Genomic DNA, 21,560 nt, shown 5'->3' on the forward strand with positions numbered 1-21,560 from the left:
TCCGTAGATGCTGCCAAACCTGCTGAGCTTTTCCACCATTTTCTGTTTTTATTTCAGATTTCCAGCATCCACAGCACTTTGCTTTTATCTTAGTGTGATGGAATACTGTCCACTTGCCTGGATGAGAGCTCCAACCACACTCAAGAAGCTTGGCACCATCCAAGACAAAGCAGCCCACTTGATTGGCACCCCCATCCATCACCTTCAACATTCACCCTCTCTACCATTGGTGCACAGAATGTAACATCTACAATAAAAACAGAGAATTCTGGAAATACTCAGGAGGTCTGGCAACACCCTGTGGAGAGAGAAGCAGTTAACGTTTCGAGTCGGTACGACCTCTTCGTTATGACTCCTCTTCATCAGCTCTGAAGGAGAATCATACCGTCTCAAAACCTCAACTCTGTTTCTCTCTCTCCACAGATGTGGCCAGACTTGTTGAGTTTTTCCAGCATTTTCTGTTTTTATTTTAGATTTTCAGCATCCACAGTATTTTGCTTTTGTCTTATTTGCCTAGAACGGGGCTGTTTAAGCATTTTGTGGTTTGTACTCGGACCACACAGCAAGCTGCGACCTCTGTTCTGTTAAATCCCGGATGCCTGGTGATGCCCGGCACTCTTGGGGTTCTGATCTGGGATTTTTCCACCATGAAGACAACGCCACGGACAACCCTTCCCAAACGATCTGGCTCGGACAGAACAGACCGGTGAGTGAGAGATGTGAGTGTAGTGCACATTACCAGGACTCGAGGGGCAGATCTGGAGGGCTGGAGAGTTTGCTCACTCCTGCTCTAGAATATGTTGATAGTTGTTGTGATTGTGACTCCTGTCTGTCCTTTGTGCTTGTGGTTACAAACTACACTTCACTGCCCGTGAAAGTAAAAGCCTGCACTTCTTTCTCAGGAGGTCGAAACCTATTTTTATGAAGGGCTGGCGAAATGGAGAGATCTGAATTGCACGGAACACTTTGGTATGGCTTACTTCAATTACACAGTTACACCTCGAACACCTGCCTGAGCTTTATTACATTTTTCAGTGAAATACGGAGTCACCTTTTCACCGGTTCTCACTATAATTGGTCAAGATAATCCTGTAAGCCAATCTGATACACTGAACTATCTGATGTGCTCAAGAGAATAAATTCTTGAAAAAGGATGAATCTTCATGGCTGCGGGGAAAGAGCAGAGAAGTGGGACTAACACAAGAAATGGGAGCACAAGTGGGCCCTGTGGCTCCCTGGAGCCTGTTCCAATTAATTGGATTGTTGTTTCGAAGAGCCAATGCAGGCATCATGGGCTGAATGACCTCCTTCTCTAAAATTGCATGATTATTAGACTAATATTAAGGCCCAGCGTATCAGCATAGGAAAGATTAAATTCTTGCCAGGGGCTACATTAACTTGGGTACTTAGGAATGGGCTGGAAGTAAATGAAACTTTTGTGAAAAGGGAGCAAGGCTCTGCATTTATAAAGTGCCTTATTACACCTGTCATTAATGTTCCAAAATGCTTTCCGCTCAGTGACTTGCTTTGAAGGGAAGTCACTATTATATGGATGAAGAGGCCGCTGTTTTGTGCACAGCAGTGGTTAATCTGATTCTGTCGGTTGAAGGAAGGATGTTGTCTCAGACCGTAGGCGGACCTCTACTCCCCCTCAACTAGGACCATGGGTTCCATTAACACCCGTCTGAAGAGGCAGACTTGATTGCTGAACAAAAACAGAATTACCTGGAAAAACTCAGCAGGTCTGGCAGCATCGGCGGCCCTTCAGGGTCATGAGGACTCGAAACGTCAACTCTTTTCTTCTCCGCCGATGCTGCCAGACCTGCTGAGTTTTTCCAGGTAATTCTGTTTTTGTTTTGGATTTCCAGCATCTGCAGTTTTTTGTTTTTAGACTTGATTGCTGGCTTACCAACACCTTACACAGGATGACTCCCCTGGCAGTGCAGCACTCTCCTAGTGGCTGCCCTGTGTGTTCTCAGCTTGTGGAGTGGGGCTCGGTCCCATCACCTTGTGAGGTAGAGATTGAGCCTGAAGCTGATGAAAGGCGAAGATAAAGAATCAAAACCTGTGGAGTTGTAACTTGATGACTGGATTCTAACCTGTGTTTTTCTTTCTAGTTAAATTTCACAAAGAGGTGAGGGGAAGGACCCAATCTTTTAATCAGCTGGTCTACCATCAGAATGCCGTGGTGGAAAGCTTGAAAAACCATCTAGAAATCAAGAACAGCCAGGCCTATCAGCCTTTGCTTGAGTAAGGACCTGAACAGATTAACTCTTCCCCTCCATGCAATCAATCAATTCACCCAGAGAAAGTGTATGACCTTTCACACACCGGTCACGGTATTGTATCTACTGTATAATGTTGTGAGTGGGATAAGCAAATGTAAAAGGATCGACTGGAACTGTCATTGACCCCATTACATAAGGTAATTACCTAATAGTTAATTGTGCACACCGAGCTCTCCAAAACAGTCTGAGGTTATGGTCAGATGACCTGTTTCAGTGATGTTAGTTGAGAGATCAATATTGTCAGGACACCTAGAAGAACTCCCCTGCCCCTTTTTTTTGAATGATGCCTTGGGGTCTTTTATATACACCTGAACAGGCAAATGGGGTCTTGGTTTAATGCCTTCCCTGAAAGACAGCATCTCTGGCAATGTGGCACTGCCTCAGTGCAGCCCCTCTGGCAGTGTGCCGCTGTCTCAGTGCTGCATTAGAATCTCAGTCTGGATTATGTACTCAACCTCAGTGTACAACCTAGGCTCTGCTGTCACTGGATCAAGCAGACACTTGTCACTTTGCATGTAGACTGATGTGGAGTGAATTGCACAATGCTGAAGATTTTTGACGAGCTCAGATGGAGCACTCTGAATATATAGAGGTGAGCTGTGCTGGTTGAACAAGCAGTGCTTGTGTTGGCATAGAATTGTTTCAAACATGTACGTTCCACAAATACAGGTGTAGCACTGGCACCAAGTCTTGTTCGATCTACGCCCCGCCCCCCTATGTTTATTGACCTATGTTAGCTTCTGGTCTCGATTTTTAAAATCTGCATTCTTATGTTTAATTTCCTCCATGGGTTCGCCCCTCCCTATCTCAGTAACCTCCTCCACCTGCACAACCCTCTGAGGCCTTTGCCCTTCTCCAATTCTGACCAATTGCACATTTTCGATTTCTACCATTGTCATCTGTGCCTGAATAGATTGAAGACACGATCAATAGATTTTTGAACACCGAGGGGATAGTGTAGGAAGGTGGAGTTGAGTTAGGAGAACATCCATGATCTTGTTGAATGGCAGAGCAGGCTCAAATGGATGACTGGCTTATCCCTGTTTCTATTTGTAATTTTCTTAAAACCTACTTCTTTGACTGAGCTTCTGGTCACGTGCCTTAATATCACTTTGTGTGACTTGGTGTCAAATTTTGTCGATGCTGCTATGAAGCACGTTGGGCTGCTTTTACTATGTTGGAAGCACTATCTAATTGTGGTGGTGTGATGTTTGGTATCTCCTGTTTCTACCTTACAGCCTGGTGGTACAGCTAGCCAGAGATCTGCAGAGGGATTTCTATCCTCACTTCAAAGACTTCTTTGTAATTATAACCTCCCTGCTGAACACACAGGACACCGAGCTGTTGGAGTGGGCCTTCACCTGCCTCTCCTATCTGTACAAGTACCTATGGAGACTTATGGTGAAGGACATAACGGACATTTACAGGTGTGCATTCGCTTTTTTAATAACGTGCTTTCTCTTCAGGCTATTAAACTCCCTCCCTTTACTCTCAACTGGGAAAGTTTTTCTTCATTTATATGCAGGACCTACCATGCTTTACTTAAGTAAGTGGTTGAAAGCAAGGTAGTGAGCTCTGACGTGTATTCAATGCCTACTTTACGCTAACATGTTTTAAGATATATATGTTCTGCTTTGATAAATAGTCGAAGAATGTTTTGTGCCAAGAGACTTATTTGTTCATGGGATGTGGACGTCGCTGGCTGAGCCAGCATTTGTTGCCCATCCCTAATTGCCCTTGAGAATCTTGAACTGCTACAGCCCATGTGGTGCGGGTACACCCACAGTGCTGTTTGGAAGGGAGTTCCAAGATTTTTACCCAGCGACAATGAAGGAATTTTGATATAGTTCCAAGTCAGCCTGGTGTGTAGTTTGCGGGGGAAGCTTGCAGGTGGTGGTGTTCCCCTTTGACTGCTGCCCATGTCCTTCTAGGTGCTGGAGGTGGCTGGTTTGGAAGGTGCTGCCTAAGGACCTTGGTGGGTTCATGCAGTGTATCTTGTAGATGGTGCACGCTGCTGCCATTGTGCGCTGGTGGAGGGAGTTAATGTTTAAGCTGGTGGATGGGTGCCCATCAAGCGAGTGCTTTGTCCCGGGTGCTGATTTTTTTTTAAGCGGAATCTCTTCCTGTTTCACAGGCAATACTTTGCTTTCGAGGTGGTGGAATACATACTTAAATACATCAGTAAATCATACCCAATCACAGAATCTTACAGTGAGAAGAAGGCCTGAATCTTGCAGCCTGTACTGGCTCTTAGGGACTCCCAGCTTTAACAACCCATCCTTGCTTTTGCACTCTAATTGTTAAGCCAAGAATTCCATATTCTTTTTATACACCAGCTTTATCACCTTGTCCTGCCACTTTCGAAGATTTGTGCACATAAACCCCAACCTGATATTTATTTGTACAACCCCATGAAAATTGTACATTTGTTTTATTTCGTCTATCCTGATACTTTCTCCAAAATCACTGCAACATCTTTCTGCATCAAGTTGCAATGGCTAATGTCTGCCCGTTGCACTTTAGCTTATTTTTCCTTTTAATGTATTCCATGAACTGATACAAATACCATAAAAGGTGAGAGTCAATAGTTTTGCCAGACAATGAGAATTAAAAATGTTTGAAAGCATCAGTTATAATGGAATAACAAACTTGAAATTATTCAGCACTGTTCGGGATGTCCCAAAGCACCCTACAGCAAACAGAATACTTGGTGAAGTGAAGATCCAGTTGTGATGTAGGGAAACGGGTCAGGCAATTTGCACATGGCGAGGTCCCACAAATAACAATGAAATAAATGACCACATCACCTATTTTGGGACATTGGTTAAGGGGAATAATGTTTTGTGACAACGTGAGAAATGCCAGTTCTCATGTTGCATGTTTTGTGAAACACCGTGTCTTGTGTCATTGCTTTGAATTTATTGCAGTTGTTGGTATAACGCTCCTGTTCATTTTTAGCTTGTACAGTTCACTTTTGGGCCACCGTAAGGAACACATCAGATGTTTCGCAGCCGAAAGTTTTGCTTTCTTGGTGAGAAAGGTGAGTTTATTTTAATATTATTCATTGTTGGGATTGGCACCTTCAGCTGCAGAGGACCCAATTGTTAACTGTGTATCGATTGGGTTTTAATTGTATTCAATTCTTTGTGTGTCTGTAATGTGTAATATATATATATATATATATATATATAAATAATATACACATAAAATATAATGAATAAATGAGCAGAGGTGTGTCTTTGTAAATAAAAGATTGTAAGTGAATAAAGAATAGGCCCCAATGTTTTATATTTAACCATCTGGCCATCCGAGTTTTGAACTTCCTAATCCTCTCCCTACATCTTTTCTCCTTTTAAGACTCCGTCAAACCGACCTCTTTGATTGGAGCTTTTGGCCACCTGTCTGATATCTCCCCTGTGGCTCAGTGTCAGTGTTTGCTTGCTAACACTCCATGAAGCACCTTGGGATCTTTTGCCGTGTTAAAGTCACTATACGAATACAAGCTGTTGTAAAATGTGTTCTTATCATGTTGAAGAGAGAAAGTGCAAGATTTTTTTTCTTTGTTTATTCCATTGAACTGTTTTCATGTGGTTTTTTGTCCCTTCGTGTAACAGTTGGTGATTCCTTTTTGTGTATTTGCAGGTTCCTGATCACAATGCCCTTTTCAACTTCATGTTTGCTGACCTGGAGCAGCATCCTCAGAAGGCCGAAGGAGTGGGGCAGCTGCTTTTCAATGTGTACAAAGGGGTCCAAAATACCTTCCACTCGTGTGCAGCCAAGGTAATGCTTTCATTAGCCTAGGATGACCCTGGCAATGCCTTATTTATTGCTCATCCTTAGTGTTGCATTAAGGGCATTGCGACTCAACTACCAAGGGGTTAGCTGGGCCTCTTCAGTGCAGACCTGGTGTGGCTTACTGGGCCATTTGAGATGTTAAATAGATGCCAAGCCAGATGGTGAAGTACAAAATGAGACCCCAAACCAATGTTTTAAAGAATGTAGTATTACATATGTCTACCACCTACCCAATAGCACTCAGTGTCCCACAAGTCTGTCTTAATACCCCTTTGAATGTACGATAAATAAATGAGCCAATTAACTAAAGAACAACCCCTTAAAATAGCATCATGGGATCCTTTGCATCCATCTCATATAACACAGTACCTCTGACAGTGCAGCACTGGAGTGTCGGCTTTGATTTTGGGCTTAAGCCCTGGAGTGTGTTTTGAACGTTGAATCCTGCGACTCAGATGAGAGTGCTACCCACTGAGCCACAGTGAGATAGTAAGTCTTTCTTTATACTCTTTAGAGTAAAACAAGTCAAATTAACTAAAGCACCACCCTTAAAGGGGCACTGTAACAAAAAAAACTTTAAAGGGAACTTACCAAATTAAATTAAAATATCATTTTGGGGGAGGGGGGAGCCTTTCTTTATATGTGCTCGAGGTACTTAATCAATCAATGCCCTTCACCTGTGTATCTTAACCTTGACAATATAATTAACATACAATTAACAGCACTGTGGGTGTACCTTACCACATGGACTGCAACAGTTCAAGAAGGCAGCTCATCACCACCTTTTCAAGGGCAATTAGGGAGGGGCAATAAATGCTGGGGTGGTCAGCGATGCCTACATCCCATGAATGAATGAAAAAAACATTAGAGCAATTAAGAGCGAATGATGTTGCTGTGGGACTGGAGTCAAATGGACCCGGAGTGGGTAAGGACTGTGAGCTTCCTTTTCTAAAGGGCCATTAGGGAACCTGTTGGATTTTTGCGACAGGAAGTGAAAGCTGTTTACAAGGAGAATTTGGATGGAGACGAGGGTCAAAATCAATGTATACACCTCTAAATTATTAAACTGTAGCACAGCTTAGATACCTGCAGATCCAGCAGATGAGTTGCTGTGCCATGGCACTGTCCACGTCACCCATTTTAAAAAAAATCTTTCAGGAGATGTGGGTGCCCCTGGCTGGGCCAGCTTTTATTGCCCATCTCTAATTGCCCTTGCGAAGGTGGTGGTGAGTTGCTGCCTTGAATCGCTGCAGTCCATGTGGTGTAGGTACATCCACAGTGCTGTTAAGGAGGGAGCTCCAGGATTTTGACCCAGTGACAGTGAAGGAATGGCCGATATATTTCCAAGTCAGGATGGTGAGTGGCTTGGAGGGGAACTTCAAGGTGGTGGTGTTCCCAACTCTCTGCTGCCTTCGTCTGTATGAGGTGTGTGTGTATGTACATGCATTAATAAAATGAAAGCATGTATGTGTAAAAATACAATTGAAATTGAAACGCTAGTACCCGTGTAGGACCTTACCAGATGATTGTGCAGGGCTCTTTCTGAGGGAAGTCTTAATGAGCTTTGTTCTTTTACAAAAATGAAAATGATTTGTCGTTGAGGTTTGTAAAGTTTTGTTTTCTATTTTGCAGGTTTTTCCTGTTGTCATACAAAAGCTGGGGCCTGTCACAGAGACAGACGCTGTGCTACCATGGGATGTGGTTGGGAAAACAGTTGTTCACATGGCCAAGTCTTGTGCTGCCTATGTCGACAAGGAGCACTTCGATGTGATCTGGAGCTGTTTACATGTAAGTTCATCAGTGTTGAAAGGTGCTAGAAAACCTCCAGCGACATTACTCATGACAGCTCAAATGATGAGGAGTGCAAAGAGCCAAGGCGGGTTAAAGGCTTTAATTATGAGACAGGTTACATGGACAAGGCATATATTTGCTTGAGTATAGAAGGTGAAGAGGTTATGTAACTGAGGTGTTCATGGGTGAGGGGGGGCGGGCGGGGTGGTGGAGTGGTGGGGTGGTGGGGTGGTAGGTTGGTGGACCGGGGGGGTGGGGGGTGGTGGGGGGTGTGCAGTAGGGGGGTCCAGAACAAGAATACAGAGCGTTAAAATTAAAGCTCTGAGGTGATGTCAAGAAGCATTTCTGCACACAAATGATATTGGAAATCTGGAACACTCTCACCCACAAAGCTGGAGTCAGTTGAAAATTCTCAGAACTGAGATTGATAGGGCAACGTTTTCCCCCCCGTCCGGGTGGGGCAGGGAGCGGGCGCGCTTCCAATCAGCGCCCCCCAACCGGAGGCGCGCCGCCATTTTACGTGGGCGGGCCAATTAAGGCGTTCCCAGCGTGATGTGCGCCAGGAAGCGCTGAGCGCTCCCTGTGCGGGGAGGGGGGTGGGGGAGAGTGGGGTGCCGGGATTCCCTTAGCCGGGAATGCACGCGCAAAAGAGTGCACAGATCTCCCTGAGGCATAGTGCTGCCTCAGGGAGATTGGCACCGGTTTAAAACTTTCAATAACGGTTAGAGAAAAATTTCTCTGCCATGTCCCCTCATGTGACACTGTCACGTGAGCTGGGACATGTCCATAACTTTTATTGTAAAAATTCTGCATTTTTAAAATCACTCATGAGGCCTCATCCCACCCGTGGTTGAGGTTCATGTTTTTTCACAAGCCCTCCCTGGTCTCCCGGCCTGCCGGCCAACCTTAAGGTTGGACGGGCAGGTCCATTAATGAGTTCAATTGGTTTCTTAATGGCCTCAATAGGTCATTGACAGGATGCACGCCCGCCGAACTGACAATCTAAATGACGCAGGGTGACGTTGGAGGACATGCCCGATGTCACCCCCTTGTCATTTTACACGTCGGCAAGCGGGCCCCGCCTCCGCTCGCCGACTGGAAGATGCTGGCCATAGATTTTTTTTTTAAACAAGGGTTATGGAACCAAGGTGGGTAAATGAAGTTAGGATGAAGATCACCCATGATCTAACTGGTGAAACGAGATCGAGGAGCTGAAAAATGCCCTCCTGTTCCTTTGATCATAGGGTGTATTCTGTTGCAATGGCCTTTTGGGAATGTCAGATTGCTTCTAAGTAAAAACCGAAGTCACCCAAGAGTTTAATTGCACTGCTCTCCGTCCGGACTGAGGGTCAGGACCTGTGAAATGCCTGGCTTCGTTTTTTTTCTTTTCCAAGTGTGATTACTAAGGTTAGTCAGGGAGTGAAATTATTCTGACTCCTGTGTCAGGGAGATATTTTTTGCTGCTGGTGTTAGTATCTTTGAATTACAAATGTGGGCCCAAGTCCCACACCAGAGACTTGAGCACATAATCCAATCTGACTCTCCCAGTGCAGCACCAAGGGAGGGCTGGACCTGACTTTCAGGTGGGGGCATAAAACCAAGATCCCTTTTATCCTTTCCGGTGGACATAAAAAAATCCCATGACACTTCTCCATGGTGTCCTGGCCAATATTCACCCCCCAATCCGGTCATTATCTTGGTGCCGCATTTCCGACATTTCAAAAAAAGTATTTCATTGGCTGGAAAGCACTTTGGGACATCCTCAGATTGTGAAAGGTGCTCAGTAAATGCCATTTTTAAAATTCCTTCATGGGACATGGACATCGCTCGCAAGGGCAGCATTTGTTGCCCATCCCTAACTGCCCTTGGCTATTTCAGAAGGCAGTTAAGAGTCAGCCACATTGATTTGGGCCTGGAGTCAGATGTATGCCAGGAAAGGATGGCAGATTTCCTTCCCTAAAGGACCTTAGTGAACCAGATGGGTTTTTACAACAATTGATGTTAGTTGTCATGGTCACTGTTACTGAGACTAGCTTTCTATTCCAAATTTTATTAATCGAATTCAAACTCCACCGGCTGCCATGGTGGGATTTGAACCCATGTCCCCAGAGCATTAGCCTAGACCTCAGGATTACTAGTCCGGTGTCTTTACCACTATGCCACCTTCCCCCCCTATACCTTAGTGTGACGGACCACAGAGGCAGACTGGACCCTCTGATCGTGCTGTGTTAAAATGAATAAGTTATGAGAAAATGATGCTGTCACGCAGAGCACTGGCTGATCCTGTTTTTATAATAACTGATGATGATGCCTGTGTTTAAAAAAAGAAAGTTCTACGATTTAGAATAAGTTTCAGTTTCGCAAGCGACAGATGAAAGCAGCAGCAGCAGAAGCCAGGGTAATTAGAAGGATAGGTTATGTTGGGTTAGTGTGTGTAACTGGGCTGTTGTAAGAACATTTTCTGTAATTAAAAAGTGAACAGTTGGCATTTTGTGTCGTTGATAGAGATGTATCCTGGGCCTGCGTGACAAGTTAAGCTGTGACGACCGACAACAAAGCTCTGAACAAATCCAGCGTTTACTGCAGATATACCTGGTGCTGTTGGAAAGTGGACAGGGGTCAAAGGTTACCCATCCTGAGGTGGTCTGTGAGGTGAGGCCTGTAATCATAGGATCATCGACGTTTACAGCAGAGGAGGTGGCTATTTGGCCCATCGTGCCTGTATCGGCTGTTTGAAAGAGCTGTCCGATTTAGTCCCACATCCGAGCTATCTCCCTGTAACCCTGCAGATTAACCCTCTTCAAGTACATATCCAGTTACCACTCGGTGTTTCTGCAACCCTTTCAGGCTGTGTGATCCAGATCATCATAACTCCCCTGTGTGAGAAAATATCCCTCCTTATTTCAATTTTTGCCAAATATTTCAAATCTGTGACTTCTGGTTACTGACCCACTAGCCAGTGGAAACAGTTTTTCCCTTCTTGGCCTATTAAAACCCTTTATAATTTTGAATATCTCTATTAAATCTCCCCTTATCTTCCTCTGCTCTAAGGAGAATAATCCCACCTCTTCTAATCCAGAAAGGCAGTTGGCGAAGGATAAAACTGAGGCCTAATTTTTACACACTTTTATTTAGGTATTACAAGCACGCATCTCCAAACCCAACAACCCCACAGTTCCAGTCTGCTCCTATCTGTAGGAGCACAAGTGGATCCCCAGTTAATAGCCACAACCTGAATACGATTAAATACTCCCATTACCATACAGTTAACGCCAGCGTCTTCATTTTCTTCACACAACGGACCTGGTGATTCCACTCCGTACACAGTAAGACCAGACCTGCTTTTCATTTATCCTCTCAACCCAACCAACGTGTGCTTTGCTTTAGACCCTGATCCAGATGCTGCAGAATTCACAGATGAGCGCACCGTGCTGTAAGACTCTGCTTGAGGTGCTCTCCACCCTCCTCAAGGCTGAGAACGTTACTCTGCCGAAAGCGCTGATCGAAGAAGCTTCTAGAAAGGTAATTGTTGCCCGTTCCTTGTTTGCTGTACAAAACGTGAACCGCATGATTTATAGTTGTGATGCATTCTGCCAGTGGGGTTATTTCTAGGTTTGGAGGCCCTTGTATGCCTTTCAGCTATTTAACTAGATCTTTAACAAATCTCTTGTTATATGAGAATTCTGCATTGATTGTGCAGCTTTGCATTGACTCCATGTGTGACAGAGAAAAGACAATATTGCTGGAAAAAGAGACATGTTGTCGAATCTTTTCATCTTGCATTCAGCAGGACAAACGCAAGAATGCCAAATTTCAAATGATCACAACAATCAATACCATAGGAAACAAGGGTGCTGATTGGTTGGGGAGTTGACTCTGGCTGACGAAACAACGGGGAACTATAGGCTCCCCAATCTCCTGGGTAATTCAAACAAAAAGGCTACTATTCCCAGAGAGGGAGTCCCAGTGTATGAATGTAAGTCGCTTCAAGAAAACTTAAATGAGTCATATTATGAACGTGACTGATTATCTTAAATTGGGTGTAAGTGTTTTTTTAATTCATTCATGAGATGTTGGTGTCACTGGTGAGGTCAGCATTTATTGCCCACCCCTAACTGCCCTTCAGAAGGTGGTGATGAGCTGCCTTCTTGAACCGCTGCAGTCCATGTGGTGTAGGTACACCCACAGTGCTGTTAGGGACGGAGTTCCAGGATTTTGACCCAGTGACTAAAGGAACGGTGATATATTTCCAAGTCAGGATGGTGAGTGGCTTGGAGGGGAACTTCCAGGTGGTGGTGTTCCCATGTGTCTTCTGCCCTTGTCCTTCTAGGTGGTAGCGGTCGTGGGTTTGGAAGCTGCTGTCTAAGGAGCCTTGGTGAGTTCCTGCAGGGCATCTTGTAGATGGTACACACTGCTGCCAGTGTGGGTCGGTGGTGGAGGGAGTGAATGGGTGTCAATCAAGCGGGCTGCTTTGCTCAGGATGGTGCCGAGCTTCTCAAGTCTTGTGGGAGTTGCACTCATCCAGGCTAGTGGAGAGTATTCCGTCACACTCCCGATTTGTGCCTTGTAGATGGTGGACAGTCTTTGTGGAGTCAGGAGGTGAGTTACCCGGCGCAGGATTCCTAGCCTCTGACCTGCTGTTGTCGCCACAGTATCTATATGACTAGTTCAGTTTCTGGTCAATGGTAACCCCAGGATGTTGTTCATAGGGGATTCAGCGATGGTGATGCCATTGCATGTCAAGGGTTGATGGTTAGATTCTTTCTTGTTGAGGATGGACATTGCCTGGCACTTGTGTGGCATGAATGTTACTTACCACTTTTCAGCCCAAGCCAGGATTTTGTCCAGGTCTTGTTGCATTTGGACATGGACTGCTTCAGTATCTGAGGAGTCGCAAATGGTGCTGAATATTGTGCAATCATCAGCGAACATCCCCACTCCTGATCTTATGATGGAAGGAAGGTTGTTGATGAAGCAGCTGAAGATTGTTGGGCCAAGGACACTACCCTGAGGAACTCCTGCAGTGATGTCCTGGGACTGAGATGATTGACCTCCAACGACCATTACCATCTTCCTTTGTGCTAGGTATGAATCCAACCAGTAGAGAATTTTCCCCTTGATTCCCATTGACTCCAGTTTTGCCAGGGCTCCTTGATGCCACACTTGGTCACAGCTGCCTTGTTGCCAAGGGCAGTTACTCTCACCTCACCTCTGGAGTTCAGCTCTTTTGTCCATGTTAGAACCAAGGCTGTAACAAGGTCAGGAGCCTTGGTGGAACCCAACTGAACATCAGTGAGCAGGTTATTGCTAAGCAAGTGCTGCATAATAGCACTGTTGATGACTCCTTCCATCACATTTCTGATAATCGAGAGTAGACTGATGGGGCAGTAATTGGCCGGTTAGATTTGACCTTTTTGTATACAGGACATACCTGGGCAATTTTCCACATAGCCGGGTAGATGCCAGTGTTGTAGCTGTACTGGAACAGCTTGGCTAGGGGTACGGCAAGTTCTGGAGCACAAGTCTTCAGTACTATTGCCGGAATGTTATCAGGGCCCATAGCCTTTGCAGTACCTAGTGCCTTCAGTCATTTCTTGATATCACGTGGAGTGAATCGAATTGGCTGAAGTCTGGCATCTATGATGCTGGCAACCTCAGGAGGAGGCTGAGATGCATTATTCACTCAGCGCTTCTGGCTGAAGATTGATGCAAATGCTTCAGCCTTATCTTTTGCACTGATATGCTGGGTTCCCCCATCATTGAGGATGGGGATGTTTGTGGAGTCTCCCCATCCAGTGAGTTGTTTAATTGTCCACCACTATTCACAACTGGATGTGTTAGGACTGCAGAGCTTAGATCTGATCTGTTGGTTATGGGATCGCTTAGCCCTGTCTGTCACTTGCTATATATGCTGTTTGGCACGCAAGTAGTCCTGTGTTATAGCTTCACCAGGTTGGCACCTTATTTTTAGGTATGCCTGGTGCTGCTCCTGGCATGCCCTCCTGCACTCTTCATTGAACCAAGGTTAATCCCCTGGCTTGGTAGTAATAGTAGAGTGGGGGATATGCTGGGCCATGAGGTTACAGATTGTGGTTGAGCGCAATTCTGCTGCTGCTGATGGCCCACAGCACCTCATGGATGCCCAGTCTTGAGTTACTCGATCTGTTTGAAATCTATCCCATTTAGCACGGTAGTGCCTTACAACATGATGGAGGGTATCCTCAATGTGAAGGCACACATTGCACAACGACTGTGCGGTGGTCACTCCAACTGAAACTGTCATGGACAGATGCGACAGGTAGATTGGTGAGGATGCGGTCAAGTATGTTTTTCCCTCTTGTTGGTTCCCTTGCCACCTGCTGCAGACCCAGTCTAGCAGCTATGTCCTTTAGGACTCGGTCTGTCGTGCTACTGAGCCAATCGTGCTGATTGACATAGAAGTCCCCCACCAAGAGTACATTCCAAGTGGTGTTCAACATGGAGTATTGATTCATTAGCCAAGGCCCAACAGTTTATGGTAATCAGCAGGAGGTTTCCTTGCCCATGTTTGACCTGGTGCCATGAGACTTCTCGTGGTCCGGAGTTGATGTTGAGGACTCCCAGAACAACTCCCTCCTGACTGTGCCGCCACCTCTGCTGGGGGTCTCCTGCCCGGGCAAGACATACCCAGGATGGTGATGGTGGTGTCTGGGGCATGATCTGTAAGGTATGATTCCGTGAGCATGACAATGTTCGGCTGTTGCTTGACTTGCCTGTGAGACAGCTCTCCCAAGTTTGTAAGGAGGACTTTGCAGGGTCAACAGGGCTGAGTGCTGTTGTCTTTTTCCGGTGCCTTGGTAGATGCCGGTGGTGCGTCCAGTTTCATTCTTTTTGAGAGTTTTTAATGGTTGGAAGCAACTGAGTGGCTTGCTATACCGTTCCTTGTCCCGTGAGGGCAGCAGATTTCTTTTCCTAAAGGAGATTTCCAACTATCGGCAGTGGTTTTTATGGTCATCATTAAACTTTTAAATCCAGATTTTTATTGAATTCAAATTCCACCATCTGGTACCCCCAGAGCATTACCCTGGGCTTCTGGATTACTGGTCCAGTGACGACTCCATTACCCCACCGACTTCCCCTCTTCGTGTAGTTAATAATGCACTCAGGATTGTTCAGCAAGTGCTGCCTAATTGCAGCAACACAATTAACGGTAGATGTTTCTCGGTTATTCATAGTTGACTTGCCAACCAACGAGCACAAGTAATATAAATTGTGATTGTTTGAAATTTGGCATCTTGTGTTTGTCCTGATGAGTGCAAGATGGAAAGCTTTGGCAACATGTCTCTCTTTTCAGTAAGATTCAATTGCGGTACTACCAAAAAAAAAGAGTGCCTGTATCAACGGTGCGTCTCTACAACTGTTCATTTAAAAAATTCCATGGAAGTTGGCGTCCTTGGCTAGGCCAACATTCATTGCCCTTCCCTAATTACCTCTTGAGAAGGTAGTGGTGAGCCACCTTCTTGAACCACTGAGTCTGTGAGGTAGGGATACTCCCGCAGTGCTGTTAGGGAGGGCATTCCTCAATTTTGACCCAGCAACGATGAAGGAACAGCTGAGACATGCCCAAGTTGGGATGATGTGTGTGACCTGGAGGAAACGTTGGAGGTGATGGTCCTCCTGTGCACTTGCTGTCCTCGTCCTACTGGGCATTGGTGGGGGGAGGGGAGGGGTCACTGGTTTGGGAGCTGCTGCAGAAGAAGCCTGTCCGGATTGAAGTAAATGAACAGTCGCTACTTAACCTACTGTGTTTCAGGTATACCGCTTGCTCTCGTCCTCCACCACCTCTGTACACTGTCTCATAACGAATATTAGAATGTCAGAGCACAGAAAGAGGCCATTTGACTCATTGTGCCTGTGCTGGCTCTTTGAAAGAGCTAGCCAATTAATCCCACTCCTCTTTCCCCATAGCCCTGCAGATTTTTCTGTTTGAGGTATTTATCCAATTTCCTTTTTGAAATTTACTATTGAATTTTCTTCCAACTCCCATTCAGGCAGCACGTTCCAGACTATGACTCACCTGCATTTAAAAAAAAAAGTATCCTCATGTTACCTCTGGTTCTTTTGTCGATTAAATCTGTCTTCTGGTTACCGACCTTTCTGCCGCTGGTCACAGTTTGTCCTTATTTACAAAACAGTCATAATTTTGAACATTTTTATCAACCTTCCCTGTCCTAAGGAGAACAGACCCATTTTCTCTAGTCTCACAAGAGCTGAAGTTGTTTATCATTGGAATCATTCTTGTAAATCTTTCCTGTACCCTCTCCAAGTCCTTTACATCCCTCCTAAAGTGTGGTGCACAGGATTGGACACAATACTCCAGTTGATGCTTAACCAGTGTTGTTTAACATCCCAAACCGTTCTGCCAAGATGCATCTTGTCATCTTTAATAGCTTCCAAAATGTGTGATTTGTGCAACACAAAAACAGAAACAGAAATACCTGGAAAAACTCAGCATGTCTGGCAGCATCGGCGGAGGAGAGCACAGTTGACGTTTCGAGTCCTCATGACCCTTCAACACAACTCTAGTTCTGAGGGTCATGAGGGCTCGAAACGTCAACTGTGCTCTCCTCCGCCGATGCTGCCAGAACTGCTGAGTTTTTCCAGGTATTTCTGTTTCTGTTTTTGTTTTGGATTTCTAGCATCCGCAGTTTTTTGCTTTTATCTCTGTGTGATTTGTGCCTTCACTTCCCTCCTCTAGCCCCATCACACTTTTCTTAACCACGCCCCACTGCCACTCCCATCTCTCCTTGGCTTTGGAATGCTAAAAATAACAAATTGCCGCTGTTATTAAGTACTGATGGCGAAAGCCTGTGACTGAAGATGGAGATTTTTCCCCACCTTGTAAGGAGATTTTTTAACTTAATTTTAAGTTAATTTTCTGTTGCAGGTTTTCAGCAGTGGGTTTGAGAGAGCATTGATTCTGGAGTTCTCCGAGGTGATGTTTAACTTACGCCAGTTCGAACAGGTAAATTTGAAACATGTCATTTGTGCTAAAGCGGGGCTTTCAGATTTTACTTCCGGGAAGTGGATTCTGATCCCAAGTTCAAAGTCAGGAATCTCCTGTTCGTTTCTCACTAAGCAGGATTACTAATCGAGTGTCTGATACACTGAAATCCACAGCCCCCAAAAACAGACACCTGCAAAAATTGGACAATGTATTACGAGACCCAAAGAACTTGCATGGTAAAGTATACCAGAGGCATTCTGAAAGCACAGGCACTTGCAAAGTATGAACCATGGGTACCCTTCAATGCACCAAGCCCTTTTGCAACTTAAAGCACTGGGACCTCCGCCTGTTGCAAAGCTGCCGTGCCTGGAGTTTTCACTGAGTTGGGATCACTGGCGCTTCCCCTTCGCAGCTCACACCCCCTGCTCCCCAAATCCTTGTGGGGTCAGTGAATGCCAGTCAGTGCGTGGCAGCTGTGGGTTTTGTGAAAAAATGGCACTTATGCAATGGTGAGGACTCCCCATGAAGAAAAACATGTTGAAATGATGGATTTTTACTTGAACAGTGCCAAAAATAGTCAGTGCTGAGGGTGTCAATACCATTATCTCTCCTGTCGGCAAAGAAAGCGATTTACAAACGGAATAGACGACTAATACAGTACTGCCCTTGGAAATGTGTGTGCTCTCACTACTGGTTTTCAAAGCACACAATGTCTCCTTTTATAGACGCTTTCTAAATGTAACAGATTGAAATCTACCTCTTTTCCTCTGATTGCTCCCTTCTCTCCCAGCTGACATCACATGGTGAGACCTGTTCAGTGATTCTCCATAGGTTGTAGACTGACTCAAACCCCTCCTGCGTGCCCCTTCTCACCCGCACCCCCCTTCCAAAAGTTATATCGGATGTTGCCTTTTGCCTTTTCAGTGTGTTTTCATCCGGTATCTGCTTTCTGTGTGAAAATTACCAAGAGGCAGCCACATCTTTGAAAGCTGATCCTGGCAGACTTTAAGGTCCAGTCACAGTGTCTAATTCACTACATTGCTAGCTTGATAAGCAAGCACGTTCTCTGTCCTGTATGCCACAGTAGCTTTTAAACTTCCCAGCTACCTCCCTATTAAGCTAATTTTGTAAATTTTCCAAGTGCCTTTCTGCTTCTTTTATCCCATGACCCTACAGGGCCTCCTTAACCAATGTCCACAGCCTCAGAGAAACCTCTCAATCAATCTCTGGGATTGAATGCTCGCACGCCTCTTCCCCAGAGATAGAGTAGTTTCTCTATCCCTGGGAATGCTGGGTAAAGAAGTCCCCATTCTACTGAAAGTTTTTATAGTTCAGACAATGGCCATTTTGAAAATGAGGACTCCAGCAAAAAAAAAGGACACCTGATGGCCATCTCCAATCTGCTTGTAATAAACAGTTTACACCATACCTTCTTTTGGATTCTGCAGACAACACACCATCGAACTGTAGATGCTTACAAGGCACAGGATGCCGTTCAGCCCAAGGGGCCTATGTCAGCTGTTTGACAGATGGAGCTGATCTACTGAATCCACCTGTTACAAATGTCGTTACACCTTTGGCCCGATAATTTGTGTTTCAGTTATCTGAAACACAACAAATGATTGATTGGTAAAGGAGTTATGTGCCAGCAAGACTTGCTAGAAACACTTGCTTGGATGGATGTCAGGACAGTTGCTATGCTGACACTTTATTTTAGTGTTATTTTGAAAGCTTAACCAATGAAGGCGAGAGTATGGATGTGGTGGAGAGAGAGAGAGAGAGGCAGAAGTGGGGAGAAAGTAAGGAGGGGGATGAGAGAAGGAAGGAGTAAGGGGGATCAAGGGGGAGAAGAGGGAGGCATTGAAAGAGGAAAGAGCAGTGGGGAGTGAGCAAGACGTGGAGGGAGAGAAGTTTACGACTTAAAACTTAAGTAAAGGAACTTATGATGAGAGACCAAACGCAGACTTCGGTCTGTCCGCACGCATGACCCAGACCTCCCTGTCGCTTGCCATTTTAACACTCCACCCTGCTCTCATGCCCACATGTCCGTCCTTGGCCTGCTGCAATGTTCCAGTGAAGCTCAACGCCAACTGGAGGAACAGCACCTCATCTTCCGACTAGGCACTTTACAGCCTTCTGGACTTAATATTGAGTTCAACAACTTTAGATCATGAACTCTCTCCTCCATCCCCACCCCCTTTCCAATCCCCCTTTTTCCAATAACTTATAATTTTATATATATATATATATATATATATATATTTTATATATATATATATGTATATTTTTTAATATATATATTTTTCTTTTCCCACCTATTTCCTATTTATAAATTTATTTCAATCCATTGTTTTATCTCCACCTTTTAGCCCATTTTGATCCCTTCCCCCACCCCACCCCACTAGGGCTATCTGTACCTTGCTTGTCCTACTTTCTACCCTTAATGTCATCATTAGCACATTCCTTAGCTAATATCACCACCATCAACACCCCTTTGTCCTTTTGACTATGACATCTTTGGCAATCTCTTCTTTGCCTCCACCTATCACTGGCCCTCTATCCAGCTCTACCTGTCTCACCCCCCTCAACCAACTTATATTCCACCTCATTTCTATATTTCTTAGTTCTGTTGAAGAGTCATACGGACTCGAGGCGTTAACTGTGTTCCTCTCCGCAGATGCTGTCCGACCTGCTGAGTTTTTCCAGGTATTTATGCTTTTGTTTTGATTATAATTACCTCTAGACGCGAGGGGGGAAGGGAGGGAAGATCCTTTGACCAGCTGTGACTCTGCCAGCATTAATTCACTGGATGTTGCCCTGAGGACTGATCACAACATACTCCTGTAAAAGTTACTCTGGTAAAGTAGGAGCAGCTGTGGGAAATTTCCAGGTTGTATCATTCGAAGCCAACAAGGCAGGAAGTTGCCATGTTCATCATTGACTGTTGTGCACAATCTCACGCTCATTCTATTCTTTTTCAGTGAAAGCAAAAGGTTTTTTTTAAAGCTTAAAAGAAAAGTAGTCTAATGGCACTTGGAAAATTGTAGACTCTGAAAATAAGAAACCCTACAAAAAATTGTCTTTTCAGTTGTTTGCTTATTATTGTTTATAGCTGTTTCTGCCAAGCCTGCTGCTGTATGTGGAAGAATGTTTTGCCATTGACGATCAGTCCGCCCGGGAAGAAACTCTGGGACTTTTGGTGAAACTGATTCTGGCCAAAGCTGAGCCTCCGACTATTGGATCGATGGCATTTGAAAAGTATCCTCTCCATTTCACAGGGCAAGTGCAAGCGTGAGTACGATGATAGCACGGGTTTTGACGATGGACGTCATCAAAAGTGTTCGGGTGTGCTAACCAAGGAACATACAAGATTTTGCTACTTCAGAAAATTAAAATCCTTTCATGTAGATCCCACAATCATGAAACTCTTCTATACGGCTGTAGTTGAGTGCTATCCTTTTTGGATATCTCTCCTGGCTCTGTTGTCTTAGGAAAGTAGATTCTTTTAAGCATACACAGGTTCCTGAACCGGGCAGGATGGGTATTTGATGAGCAGATCGTTCTTGATGAAATCTGCCCTCGAGGAATTTTGATGAAAGTAGATTTTCATGAACAAAGAGAATCACCCCTGTCTCAGTATGGGGTCCGGAGTTGATGTTGAGGACTCCCAGGGCAACTCCTTCCCGACTGTATAGCACTGTGCCGCCACCTCTGCTGGGCCTGTGCTGCTGGTGGGACAGGACACACCCAGGGATGGTGATGGTGTCTGGAACGCTGGCTGCGTTAGGGGAAGAGGCTGCAATCCCACAGATACAAGACAAATCAGTTCCTGAACTTATTTGTGCCTTTCTCTATAAGAACTTTTAGCAGGGGTTTGATGAATGGATAAAAGTATGCACTCATGATGGGAGTCACTGACTAGTTTTATTAATGGAGATGATGGTGTAGTGGTAATGTCACTGGACAAGTAATCCAGAGACTAATGCTCTGTGGACATGGCTTCAAATCCCAGCACAGCAGCTGGTGGAATTTAAATTCAATTAACAAAATCTGGAATTGAAAGTGAATCTCAGTAATGGTGACCATGAAGGGGAGGAGGCGATGGCGCAGTGGTATTGTCGCTGGACTAGTAATCCAGGGGCCCAGGGTAATGCCCTGGGGTTCGAAATCTACCGCGGCAGATGGTGAAATTTGAATTCCATAAAAATCTGGAAGTAAAAGCCTGATGACCATGAAACCATTGTCGATGGTTGTAAAAACCCATCTAATGCCCATTAGGGAAGGGAATCTGCTGTCCTTACCTGGTCTGGCCGACATGTGACTCCAGACCCACAGCAATGTGGTTGACTCTTAAATGCCACTCAGTTGTAACAAACCACTAGAAGGTCATAAAAAAGGAATGAAACCAGACGGCACTGGAAACGACAACGTTTCTGTCGACCCTGCAAAGTGGCTAGTGCCAAAATCGGGAGAGCTGTCTGACAGACTAGCTAAGCAACAGCCTGACATAGTCATCCTCACGGAATCATATCTTGCAGATAATGTCCCAGACTCCACCATCATCATCCCTGGGTATGTCCTGTCCCACCGGCAGCACAGGCCCAGCAGAGGTGGCGGCACAGCGGTATATAGTCAGGAGGATGTTGCCCTGAGAGCTCTCAATATCGACTCCGGACCCCATGAAGTCTCATGGCATCAGG

General features: G+C 45.1%; 1 protein-coding gene across 3 annotated transcripts in view; it reads left to right on the forward strand.

Annotated features, from left to right (window-relative positions):
* Positions 1-21,560, forward strand: part of utp20 (UTP20 small subunit processome component) — a 126,460-nt gene that overhangs the window by 6,468 nt on the left and 98,432 nt on the right. For 2 of the 3 annotated variants that reach the window (XM_078567673.1, XM_078567674.1), the window contains exons 3-12: positions 903-969; positions 2,118-2,250; positions 3,527-3,715; positions 5,247-5,328; positions 5,931-6,068; positions 7,716-7,871; positions 10,380-10,526; positions 11,262-11,396; positions 16,801-16,878; positions 19,973-20,151. In XM_078567673.1, the coding sequence (XP_078423799.1) occupies positions 903-969; positions 2,118-2,250; positions 3,527-3,715; positions 5,247-5,328; positions 5,931-6,068; positions 7,716-7,871; positions 10,380-10,526; positions 11,262-11,396; positions 16,801-16,878; positions 19,973-20,151 (1,304 nt within the window). Of the gene's footprint in view, positions 1-902; positions 970-2,117; positions 2,251-2,272; positions 2,426-3,526; positions 3,716-5,246; positions 5,329-5,930; positions 6,069-7,715; positions 7,872-10,379; positions 10,527-11,261; positions 11,397-16,800; positions 16,879-19,972; positions 20,152-21,560 lie in introns of those variants that run through there. The other variant, XM_078567675.1, reaches the window with a different exon arrangement.

Source organism: Cetorhinus maximus, chromosome 22, assembly GCF_964194155.1.
Source record: "Cetorhinus maximus chromosome 22, sCetMax3.hap1.1, whole genome shotgun sequence".
Classification (NCBI taxonomy): Eukaryota; Metazoa; Chordata; class Chondrichthyes; order Lamniformes; family Cetorhinidae; genus Cetorhinus; species Cetorhinus maximus.